The sequence below is a fragment of the Microcaecilia unicolor genome, chromosome 12 (assembly GCF_901765095.1).
Source record: "Microcaecilia unicolor chromosome 12, aMicUni1.1, whole genome shotgun sequence".
NCBI lineage: Eukaryota > Metazoa > Chordata > Amphibia > Gymnophiona > Siphonopidae > Microcaecilia > Microcaecilia unicolor.
This window is the reverse complement of record NC_044042.1, coordinates 88,031,533-88,044,424: the sequence shown is the minus strand read 5'-3', so window position 1 is coordinate 88,044,424 and position 12,892 is coordinate 88,031,533. Positions and strand designations below refer to the sequence as shown.

The 12,892-nt window shown below is 44.5% G+C and overlaps 1 protein-coding gene across 7 annotated transcripts in view; it reads left to right on the top strand.

Moving 5' to 3' along the window:
• Positions 1-12,892, top strand: part of PKNOX2 (PBX/knotted 1 homeobox 2) — a 765,290-nt gene that overhangs the window by 607,486 nt on the left and 144,912 nt on the right. For all 7 annotated transcript variants that reach the window (XM_030220835.1, XM_030220833.1, XM_030220836.1 and 4 more), the window contains one exon: positions 10,154-10,342. In XM_030220835.1, coding sequence (XP_030076695.1) covers positions 10,154-10,342 — 189 coding nt within the window. The remainder of the gene's footprint in view (positions 1-10,153; positions 10,343-12,892) is intronic.

The following is a 12,892-nucleotide window of genomic DNA, read 5'->3' as shown; positions in this document are numbered from 1 at the left end:
AACAGGACCGGATCATAGTTCCAACGTTGATGCCAGATGTCATTAACATAGTTTATAATAGCTTTCCAGAATCCCTGTATGCTTTTGCATGTCCAGAACATGTGTCCCAAATTGGCGCCTTCCGCTCCACACTTCGGGCATTCCCCCCAGGGTGACAGACCCATGTAGAACGCTCTTCTAGGGGGGATATGCAACCGAAAAGCAAATTTGTACTGTAATTCCCAATGTGCAGACTGATACGTCACTTTTCTGACTGATAACACATGAGACCGCACCAAAGCTGGTGTAACCTCTGTTTCCAAATCTGCTGTCCACTGTTGGGATAAAGTTTTATAATCCGGTTCTGGCATAGTGTCTTTTATGTGCCTGTGGTGATGGGAAAGTGGCACTTTATGTTGGGCCCCCAGGGAGAAAGCCGACGCAAGTTCCTCCTGAGCATCTTCCGCCAGGTGTTCCCAGGGCAGAGACATCACATAATGCTTTAACTGTTCATAATGGAATCGCTCCCTTTCAAGAAGACCGTACTCTGTTTTCAGGACCTCAAACGATTTCATGTGCCCTTCCCGGGTCAGCACCTGCAGTAAGTACTCCAGTCCCCGCTTTTTCCATTTCCTGAATGTCCCATACATACTGCCCGGTCTAAAGGCCAGGTTGTCACAAATGGGCAAATATGGCGAGATCTTTGTCGAAAAATGATGCATCCTGCTAACCCATTTCCAGGTTGCTGCCGCTGTCCTCATAATTAGGGATCGTTGCAAGACCTGTGGTACGGGTGCCCCAGTCGAGTGTAAGTAATTGCTAAAATGAGTCCCTGAAGTTAAGCTCAGTTCCACAGCAGTATCTGAAAAGTCACTTATTCCGCGGAACCAATCGTTTATATTTCTCATTCCGCAGGCCACATTGAAGTACCTCACACTCAAAAGTCCTAATCCTCCATACTCCACTGGCACGCACAACACCTTCATCGGCAAGCGAGCTTTTTTGCCCCGCCATAGGTAATGTTGAATCGTTCTATCCAATTTTTCCTCATCCTTCTTCTTCAAGTATAACGGCATTGTTTGTAAAACATATAGCCACCTCGGGGCCATTACCATATTGTATAGGGCTATTCTGCCCAGCAAAGAGAGAGGCAGTGTTGTCCACGTTTGCAGGCTATTTCTAGTATCCGTTAGCAGTCTTTGTATGTTAAGGTCATAGAGTTCTTTACGTTCTGCAGAAACCCAGACTCCCAAATATTTGAATGTACCTTGAGCTACCTGGAAAGGTATCTGCCCCCCCCCTGCTCCACCCTCTCCCTCTCCCCCCACCTGCAGCACCACTGATTTTGATAAATTTAACTTAAATCCTGAAATATGACCATACTGTCTAATACGTTCTAATAGAACCTTTGTAGATCTCTGCGGGTTGGTCAACGTTAGCAATAGGTCATCCGCATATGCCAGCACTTTAATTGACCGCTCCCCCACCTGGACCCCCTCTACTTTCTGTTCCGCCTTCAGCGTGCGCAGCAGAGGCTCCAATGCCAGCACAAACAACAGGGGAGAGAGGGGCATCCCTGCCTTGTGCCCCGCTTTATTTCGAATTCCTTACCTTTCATACCATTAACTAACACTCGCGCTGTGGGGTGACAGTAGAGAACCCTAATTATGTCTAGAAATTTGCTAGTAATACCCATATGTTCAAGCGCCTGAAATAGATAACCCCATTGCACCCGATCAAACGCTTTTTCCGCGTCTAGGCTTAATATCCAAGCCGGCTCAGCTGTCTCTATGCATACCGCCATTGCCATAAGCAATCTGCGAACATTTTGTGTAGATTGCCGACCTCTCACAAACCCCACCTGTTCAGTACCTATCAATCGAGGTAGGCAGTCAGCTAATCTTTCAGCCATCACTTTGGCTAAGATTTTAATATCTACATTTAGTAGTGAAATCGGCCTGTATGCGTCTGCACTATCTGGTGACCTGCCCGGCTTGGGAATTAATGTAATTAGAGCCTGGTTTGCATATGCAGGGAATTGGCCCGTATCTATTACACCCTCATAGTACTCCAACAAGGAGGCCAACGCTTCTGGGGCCAGCATTTTATAATATTCCCCCGTATACCCATCCGGGCCCGGAGCTGACCTAAGCTTTAACCCCTTAATCACTCTTTTCAGTTCCTCTAAGGTCAAAGGAGCGTTCAAACCTTCCTGTTCTTCTTCAGTTAGCCTATCCAGGCCAGCTTTCCTCAAGTATTGTTCTATTATTTGTGTTTCACTTAAGGCCCCATCTGTATATAGTTTGGCATAATGCTCATCAAATATTCGTGCAATTTCCTCTCTAGAGTGTACCAAGGACCCCGCCTGATTCCTGACCGCTACTATGGCCCTAGACCCCCCCCAATTCTTGATCACTTTTACCAACAAGGGTCCCGCTTTATTTCCAAATCTACTTAGCTTATATTTGTAATATATAGCGGATCGTGTCTCTCTCTCATGCAGGAGAGTGTTCAACGCTATCTGGACTGCCCGCACTCTTTCTAAAGACTCAGGTGTGGGTCTGCGCATGTGTGTGCGTCTAGCTCTCTGAAATTGCTTCTCTAGGTGTAGGATACTAGCTTGTTGTCGCTTACGCCGGGCGCTACAATATGCAATAATATCTCCCCGTATCACTGCCTTGGAAGCACTCCAAAACAGCACCGGTTGTGTTTCTGCATGAACCCCATTAGTATTAAAATATGTGTCCCACTTCTCCTGTAGATATGTCTGAAAGCGCGCATCTCCTTGTAGATATGCCGGGAACCGCCATCCCTTCCCCCCCTCCCTATCCGCCGGGACAGCCATATCCAGCCACACCAGCGCATGGTCAGAGACTTCCTCCGGACCCACCTCTGTGGCCCGCACCCAGGGAAACATGGAGGATTCTAACAGTATATAATCTAACCGGGCTAGTGTACCATGTGCCCGTGATCTATGTGTGTATTCTCTATCCCCAGGGTGTAGTGTTCTCCAGACATCCACCAACCCCAACAGCTTCCGAAAAGCACTGAAATCTTTGCGCCTTTGGCCTTGATAGTGTGGTGAGGTGGGGCTCGAGGTATCTATCTCAGGGTCCGAAACCATATTAAAATCCCCAACCACCATCAGTTTCGCCATTTTATACTGTAAACAGGCGCTTCCTAAGGCCGCATAGAAGCCGGGTATGTACTCATTCGGGCCATATACATTTACCAGCAAAAATTCCACTCCTTGTATCCAAATCTTTAAAATAAGATATCTCCCCTGCCCACCCTGGGCTAACACCTCTATTTTACACGGAAGTCCTTTTTTAGTCAGGACCGCCAGGCCCCCCCTCCTCCCCTGCGCATCCACTGCATAACACTCTCCCACCCAAGTCTTTTTCAGTTTAGCATGTTCTTGGCCATTCAGCCGTGTTTCCTGCAGACACGCTATATCTGCTTTATGTCTACGCAGTGCTTGCAAGATCTTATAACGTTTCGTGGGGGTGCTAATCCCCCCCACATTCCACGTTATTATCCGTACTGGCATGATGCTCCTAAAACTGCCTCCGCGACCAACCCTTGGGCTCCTGCATGTGTACCTACATCTGCTAATTCCACATATCTCCATCTTCTATGCACAGTTAATCTGGTGATACATGATAACTCCCCCTTCCAACCGCCCTTCCCCCCCCCCATTCCCACCCGCCCATGCTTCCTGCTATCTATCCCCTTTTCCATATTCTAGGCCTCACCTAGCTATGGAACTGTATCACGCTTTCCGGCTACTGCCCCCCACCCTTCATGTTCAATATGTGTGGATTGCTTTTCGCTCTACTCACAGTCCAAACTCTGCACCCCTTCTATTTCAGGGCCTGTTATCAGATTCTTGCCCTGTTCCCGTGATATCTTTGTCCCGGAGGAATTTCCTCGCAGCCTCCACTGTTGGAAATGTATGCCACTGGTCTTGCAGCTGCACCTTTAATTGTGCTGGATATTGTAAGGCAAAACGAATTTTTTTGTTAATTAGCGCAGTGCACAGAGGGTGGAAGTGTTTACGTTTGGCTTGTACCTCTGCTGAGAAATCTTGGAAGATCAAAACGTTCCTCCCATTATACTTAAAAGTCTCTCTCTTCATACGAAAGCCCTGTAAAATTTCCTGTTTGTGTCTATAGTTTAACAGCTTTGCTACCACCACTCGGGGTCTTCCCTGCGCCTCCATCTTTCTCCCCACTCGGTGGGCCCGCTCCACCACCACTGGCCCCATAGAGTCTGTTAAAGCCAATTCTTTCGCTAGCCATGTTTCCAGCCATACCTCCAGATTACGTTCCGGGAGCGATTCAGGGAGTCCCACCAGTCTAATATTATTTCTGCGTGAGCGGTTCTCCAAGTCTTCCAACTTGGAGGTATGCGTGTCCATCTGCTGTTGTAGACTAGTGATATCCGGCCCATATGCACGTGTCTCATCTTCCATCGCTGCTATACGCACTTCGGCGTCGCTCACGCGAGTTTGCAGGCCTGCTAGCGCGGTTTGGATCCCTTCCAGTTTTCTATCTAGCGCTGCCCATTTCGGCTCCCACGCTCTAGTCATCGCAGAAGTAAGTTGTTCTAGCTGCGCTTCTGAGAACACCACCGGCGCCCCATGTGCGCCGTCCGCCATTTTGTTTTCGCCGATCGCGGCTTTGTTTTTCTCTTTTTTCGTGGTCTTCGGTGCCTTGATCGCGGGCGTACTACGAAGATATTTATCCATGTGGTGTTCACACGCTTCGGTGTGAAAGGACACTTCGAGTGCAATCCTTAATTTATGTATTTTGCGGGTGAGGGTTCGGGAGCCCAAGCAACCTGCTGCCGCTTAGCTCATAGCACCACGTGATCCCCCCAAGTCCATCTTAATAATGGCTTATGGACTTTTAGGAAATTATCCAAACCTTTTTTTAAACCATTCTAAGCTAACTGCTTTTACCACATTCCTTGGCAACGAATTCCAGAGTTTAATTACTCTTTGAGTGAAGAAATATTTTCTCCAATTCGTTTAAAATTTATTACTTAGTAACTTCATTGTGTGCCCTCTAGTCCTAGTATTTTTGGAAAGAGTAAACAAGCGATTCACATGTACTTGTTCCACTCCACTCAGTATTTTATATACCTGTATCATATCTCCCCTTAGCCATCTCTTCTCCAAGCTAAAGAGCCTTAACTGCTTTAGCCTTTCCTCATAGGGAAGTCGTCCCATCCCCTTTATCATTTTTGTCGCCCTTCTCTGTACCTTTTCTAATTCCACTATACCTTTTTTGAGATGTGGTGACCAGAACTGCACACAGTATTTAAGATGTAGTCCCTCCATGGAGTGATACAAAGATATTATAACATTCTCATTTTTGTTTTCCATTCCTTTCCTAATAATTTGTAACATTCTATTTGCTTTCTTAGCCACCACTGCACATTGAGCAAAATGTTTCAACGTATCATCAACGATAACACCTAGATCCTTTTCCTGGACAGTGACGTCTGATGTGGAACTTTGCATCATGCAACTGTAGTTTGGGTTCCTCTTTCCCACATGTACTTGCTTACATTAAAAGTCATCTGCCATTTGGATGCCCAGTCTCCCAGTCTTGGAAGGTCCCCTTGCAATTTTTCACAATCCTCTTTGAATAACTTTGTGTCATCAGCAAATTTAATTACCTCACTAGTTATTCCCATCTCTAGATCATTTATACATATGTTAAAAAGCAGCGATCCCACCACAAACCCATGGGGAACCCCACTATCTACCCTTCTCCATTGAGAATACTGACCATTTAACCCTACTCTGTTTTCTTATCTTATAAACAGTTTTTAATCCACAATAGGACATTGCCTCCTATCCCATGACTTTCTAATTTCCTCAAGAGTCTTTCATGAGGTACTTTGTCAAATGCCTTTTGAAAATCCAGATACACAATATCGACCGGCTCACCTTTATCCACATGCTTATTCACCCCTTCAAAGAAATGTAGTAGATTGGTGAGGCAAGATTTCCCTTGACTAAATCCATGTTGATTTTGTCTCATTAATCCACTGTGTTCTTTATACTAGTCTCTACCATTTTGCCCAGCACCAATGTCAGGCTCACTGGTCTATAGTTTCCTGGATTTTATTTATTTTATTTTTGTTAATTTGTACCCCGCGCTTTCCCACTCATGGCAGGCTCAATGCAGCTTACATATTGTATACAGGTACTTATTTGTATCTGGGGCAATGGAGGGTTAAGTTACTTGCCCAGAGTCACAAGGAGCTGCCTGTGCCTGAAGTGGGAATCGAACTCTGTTCCCCAGGACCAAAGTCCACCACCCTAACCACTAGGCCACTCCTCCATCACCTCTGAAACTCTTTTTAGAAATCGTTGTTACTTTGGCCACCTTCCAATCTCCCAGTACCTTGCTTGATTTTAAAGATAAATTGCATATTATTAACAATAGCTCTGCAAGTTCATTTTTCAATTCTGTCAGTACTCTGGGATGTATACCATCCAGTCAAGGTGATTTGTTACTCTTAAATTTGTCTAATTGCTCCATTACATCGTCCATTTTACATAGATTTGTTACAGTTTCTCTGACTCGTCAGCACTGAATACCATTTCTGGCACGGTATCTCTCCCACATCTTCCTCCGACGCAATCTTCTTTCCAAAGTCTCTCTTTGCCTTCCTTATCAGTGCTTTGTGTTTGACTTGCCATTTCTTATGTTGTTTTCTATGTAATCTCCATCCCTCTAAAACTCTTTTCTTCTGCTTTAATCTTCCACAGCCCCTTTACCATCTCCCTGAGCAAATCCTCCATCACCCCTTGGAACCCCTCCTCCTTGGCCTCAATCACCCTTTCCACTGTCCACTAAACCTCTTGTCCACAGTTAATGTCTTCGGTCTCCCACAGCCTGAATCAACCCCTTACTTCAGTCATTAGCCTCTTCGTTGGTGACTTCCTCTGTCTCCAAGGGTCATACTGGACCTACTCGCTGTCATCTGATGATAAAAAGCTATGAAGTAGTGGAAGTAGTGGGAAGAAGGACTCAGTGTCTGTGCATTTTCACTGCTGGTGCTGGGCAACTAGGGAGTTGAGGAGATCAGAGAGAGTGGACAGTCTGCCTGGCCTGCCCAGTGAGAAGAAAACAATCTCCTAGATATGTTAGTCATTTTATATTGCATCTGTGTTTTCCATCTGTGTCTCATGTTATATATAGGAGATATGTGATTTTGAGATTGTCCTTTCAATCTGCATTAATGTGGAATTTGCTTCTTTGTATTGTGAGATCAGAACAGAATTATATGTGTTTTCGTAAGAAATTGAAACACGTTTGTTTGGAAAAATTGTATTTGGACTTTAGAAATGTGTTGTTGCTTATATTTTATTGTATATCCTAGTAACTGTTAGCTTCTTTTGTTGTGATCAAGTAGAACCAAATTGGTATACTGTGGTATATTTATTTATTGCACTTGTATCCCACATTTTCCCACCCATTTGCAGGCTCAATGTGGCTTACAAAATGTTAATATAAAAATAAATATTGTATTGTATCATCTCTGGACCTGTGCTGGAAACTGCTGGTTTTGTAAAACAATGGTGCTGTAAATATATGAATTCCCACCAGTTGGCTCCACTGGCCACCCCACCCCATCTCTTTTTTTTCAGGTGTGGACTGGTTCTTGCTGACACTGAGGGCCAGATGCACAGAGCTTAACTTGCTATTAACATTTGCTTTAGACTGGTTCTAGCCAGTCTAAAGCAAACTTTTACGTAGCTAGGAATTAACAAGGGGGTTTTCCGTGGCTTTAACGTGTGCCATTAGCAGCCACCGAGAACCCCATGCAAATGTATTATGGTGAGCTCATTAGTATTCTAATGAGCACATTCGTAATCTAATGTGTATTCCAGGGGATGCACAGCTCCAGAGCAGCTCTAATTTAACATGCAAATTTTACTGCTGCTCTGGAGCTGTCAGAGAGCAGAAAAGCACAAGCAGGAAGCTACTACTACTACTTATTTCTATAGCACTACTAGACGTACGCAGCGCTGTACACTTGAACATGAAGAGACAGTCCCTGCTCGACAGAGCTTATTATAAAGGCTGCCTGCTTGTGCTTCCTACCTCTTGCCTCCCGCCCCCCCCCCCCCCCAATTTTTTTTGTAATTTCCCTGGTGGTCCAATAGACCACAATCCCCCCCCCCCCCCCCCCCCCCACACACACATCTTGCTTTATTTCCCTGGTGGTCAAGTGGACCCTGACCCCCCAATCATTTTTAAAATTTTCCATGGTGGTCCAGTGGACCACGACCCGCCCTCCCCTGTGACTCTGGAACCTTTTTATTTTAACCTTTCCATGGTGAAAACAACGAGGATGCACAAAGGGGGATCCATGCAGCTCATTTGCATGCGATTCCCTTTGTGCATTGCTGGCTGTTAGCGATTTGCTAAATTTTAGTGAGGCAGCCGTATTTTATGGCTGCCATTGTGCATCGGGGCCTGAGAGACACTAGAATATGGGTTCAGAGTAAGTATGTGATGCTGCTCAGCTGAGAGTCTCATGCTTAATGCACAATACTTGGCATGGCCTGCTATTTCTGTTATTCTGCATTTACTGTGCTGTGCTAATCTAAGCTTTAGAGGCAAATCTAGTTAACATCTGCCATAATATGTTTGTTAATATGTGCTATACCGCCTAGATGTATGTGATCACAGTGGTTTTTAGATAAAACAAAATACATTAACCATAAACCACTACTAAATGGACTTGGGAAAAATCCACAATTCCAGGAATAACATGTATAGAATGTTTGTACGTTTGGGAAGCTCGCCAGATGCCCTTGGCCTGGATTGGCCGCTGTCGTGGACAGGATGCTGGGCTCGATGGATCCTTGGTCTTTTCCCAGTGTGGCATGACTTATGTACTTATGAAATGGAAAGGAATGCCAAGCTAAAGTAGGACAGACCTACCACATGCACACAAGATATTGCACCCATTTCAAAAGCAAAAAAAAAAAGGAAACATCTATATCTTACAGATAATCCACTCTCAATCTCCCCCATAACTGAAATGCACTGGGCACGGCTAAACACCATATAAAACTCCTTATATGGTGATTAGCCCTGCCCAGTGCATCCCAGAATGCACTGAGCAGGGCCTGGGCACTGCCATTTTGTTCAGGGTGGGCCCGAGGCAGGAGGGAGGAGCCGTTGCTCCTGCTCTCCTGCCTCCACCTTGTTGTAAAGGTATAGGGAGGGGGTGGAGTGTGGGTCGGGTGCAGGAGGGAGGGGTGTGTGCCTACGCAGGGAAAGGGGTTTGGTCCACTGGACCACCAGGGAAAATTTTTTAAAAGGTTCCGGGGTCACTGGGGTGGGGGGGGGGGAGTCAGGGAAAGTTAAAAAAATGATTGGGGGGTCAGGGTCCACTGGACCACCAGGGTAAATTAAAAAAGAAAAAACAGTGGAGGTCTATTGCATCAGAGCTGTCAGTCCTCCCCCATAACTGAAATGTTCAGTAAGCCAGCATTTTTTACCAGTTTTTGAGTGTCTTAAATTTAGTCAAAGATTCCAATGCACAAATCTTTGTAGGAAGTTGGTTCCAAAGTGTAGGTGCATAATCAAAAAAAAGGCATTCTCCCATGTAGAAACTCAATGTGGTGAGTTAGCAAAGGGGATAACCAACCCCTGAAGGGAGATCAGTCTAAGCTACACTAGTTTTATTTATTGGTAACTTTCTAGCTATATTGTGCTATAGCAGAGTTTATCTCCTCTATTAATGCAGATTTATATGTTGTCTTTCTCTTTATCATTATTGTTTCTAATATGATGAGGTAACCAAAACTGCACACAATAAAGGTGTGGCTGCTTCACGGATTTATGAATTCCCAATTTTACTTTATTTTCCAAACAACTCCTAACATATTTGTTTTATAGACTGTCACTGCAACAACACGGAGCATCTCGCAGTACTAATAGTGGAGTGTAGGAGTAGCCTAGTGGTTATGGTTAGAGCAAGGGGCTGAGAGCCAAAAAATTAATGAGGTCAGTTTTCAAAAATGTTTAGTGCCTAAATTGGTTTCCCAAATTTTAGAAGACTTTCAGTCTGTAATGTAAAGGCTTCAGCACTTCCATGGGTTGTTGTGTTGAATGTGTTTATCTTTTTCTCTACTCAGATGGTAAAGGCAATCCAAGTCCTGCGGATTCATTTGCTCGAGCTGGAGAAAGTGAATGAGCTGTGCAAGGACTTCTGTAATCGTTACATCACCTGTTTGAAAACCAAGATGCACAGCGACAATCTACTCAGGAATGACCTTGGAGGACCCTACTCTCCAAATCAGTCCTCCATCAGCTTACATTCACAGGTAATGCTCCCAAACATCCCTCAAACAGCATTTGTCAGCTTTCACCTACAATGAGACTCTAACACTTTCCATAGAGACAGCCCTTCCTTAGCATTTATGTACAGATATGATCCCAAATCATCTCATAGACACAGCTCTTCATTAATACAAGGAGCACCTCAAAACTTATGAATGGCTCAGCTTTATCATCTTATATCAAAGATAATACCTCAAAAGCTTTCTATAGACTCTGCCCTCCATCATCCTACACTTGCACAAAGCACCTCAAAACTTGAAACTGATTCCATCAGCCTACACCTGCAGAGAGTTCCCTAAAACTTCCCAGACACTCAACATCAAACAGAACACTACAAAAACTGTCACTAGACACTGCCCAAACAGAAGCAACAGGAAGAAACTTCTACACATGTATGCATGCCAGAAGAGTAGAGGTGGCCAAGAGGAAAGAGAAACAACCAAGAGATGTCCCTAAGATTCTTTATTATGGAAAAGAACCAACATGCCAGATTTTGGCTAGAACACCTGCATTAGGGGGCCACACAGTTTCCAAGTCAATAAGTAAAGTGAAAAATGCACAGTAATGCATTTTCACTCCTCTTTAAAAACCAACAAAGGGCTCCTGAGGAGCATCAAACTTTCAGTCACTAAAGAGCAAGCACATTTCAGCCACAACAAAGAGCCACCTATTTAAACATAGCTGAAATGTGCTTGCACTTTAGTGAATGAAAGTTTGATGCTTATCAGGAGCCCTGTGTTTGAGTATGGTGGCTTTTTGCCATGGCTGTAATGTGCTTGCCCTTTAGTGAATGAAAGTTTGATGCTCATCAGGAGCCATTTGTTGGTTTTTAAAGAGGAGAGGAAATGTATTGCTTTGTATTTTACGCTTTACTTATTGACTTGGAAACTCTGTGGCCCCTGGTGCTAGCATTCTAGCCAAAACCCAGCCATGTTGGCTGTTTTCCATAATAAAAAATCCTGGTGACATATCTTGGATGTTTTTCTTTCCTTTTGGCCATCTCTACTCTTCTGCAATGTCTAGATACTGCCCAACATCATCGTATGAATGCACACACGTAACACTCGAAAATGTCCACAGCGTAGTCCCTTCCCTCCGCTGCTACACATTCCTATAACACCCCCAAAAATCCCCATTGTCCACTTTAAAGTATTTCTGAGTGAATGGATAGAAGGTAAAGAGTCCCTGCTTGCGATTGCTCATATGTTTTAGGAGCGTTGCTCACATATTTTACATGGTTGCTCATAAAAATGTTTTTTTTGTACTATATACAGAAATGCATTGCTAATACTGGTGCTCAAAAATTGTTAGTTTTTAAAACTTGATGCTCACACACAAAAAACTTTACACACACCAGTCTACTCCTTAGAGTGCCTGCTTGTAGTTTATATGAAAGTCTGCCACAGAGTAGTCGTATCAGGATGAAGATGTAAAATGAAAGATGCCCTTACAATGGGAAGAATATCCAGTGTGAGAACTGCCTCCAAAATAGTGCAACACGTGTACTTTCTGGTGCTTACATGTGTAAAGTGATTTTGCTCTTTTTAATGTGCACTAACAAAACCATAAGCGTCAATATTCAATGTGATTTAAGAGGCTCTTGTCCAATTAAATAGCTTGGGGCCAGCTAACCACCGATATTCAGTGGCATTTAACCAGATAATGCCAGCTAGGTCCACCTCCCCCTCCCAGCCAGCCATAGTCGTCCCCAACCCCCCCCCCCCCCCCCTCCGCGGCCTACCTTTATATCCCCGGTACATTTAGGCGGTTGACAGAGCAGGAGCGAACCCTGCTTGCTCCTACCCATGCCGGATCCAGTCATAAAATGGCTGCTGTGATCTCTTGCGGTAGTCTTGCAATACTGGAAAGGAGTAGCCAAATGGTTAGTGCAAACTGGGTTCAGTTGTCACCGTGGCTCCTTGTGACCCTGGACAAGTCACTGAACCCTCCATTGGTGCAGGTACAAATAGTTAGGGCCCTGTTTACTAACCCGCACTAGAGGCACATTAGCGTTTTTAGTGCATGCTAGCCATGTAGATGCCCATAATATTCTTATGGCCATCTACACAGTGTGAGCCCACTTGGGACAGAGAAAGTGTCTGCATATAGCATATGAAAACCGCTTTGGTTGTACCACGGAAAGGCAGTATAACCTTTATTGTTCCCACATTTCTTCCAAAGTATATGTGTATCTTTAAGTTTGTCCCCATATGCTTTATGACAGAGACCACTGACTATTTTAGTAGCTGCCTTCTGGACCAGCTCCATCTTGTTGATATGTTTTTGAAGATGTGGTCTCCAGAATGAGGTGTCATCAGAAGCTTATACAGAGGCATTATCACCTCCTTTTTCCTGATGGCCACTCTTCTCCCTATACACCCAAGCATCCTTCTGGCTTTTGCTATTGCCTATTCTACCTTTTTTGACCACCTTAAGATAATCAGATACGATCACCCCCAAGTCCTACTCCTCTTTCGTGCACTTAAGCACTTCACCCTCTAAATTATACCACTCTCTTGAGGTTTTGCAACCCA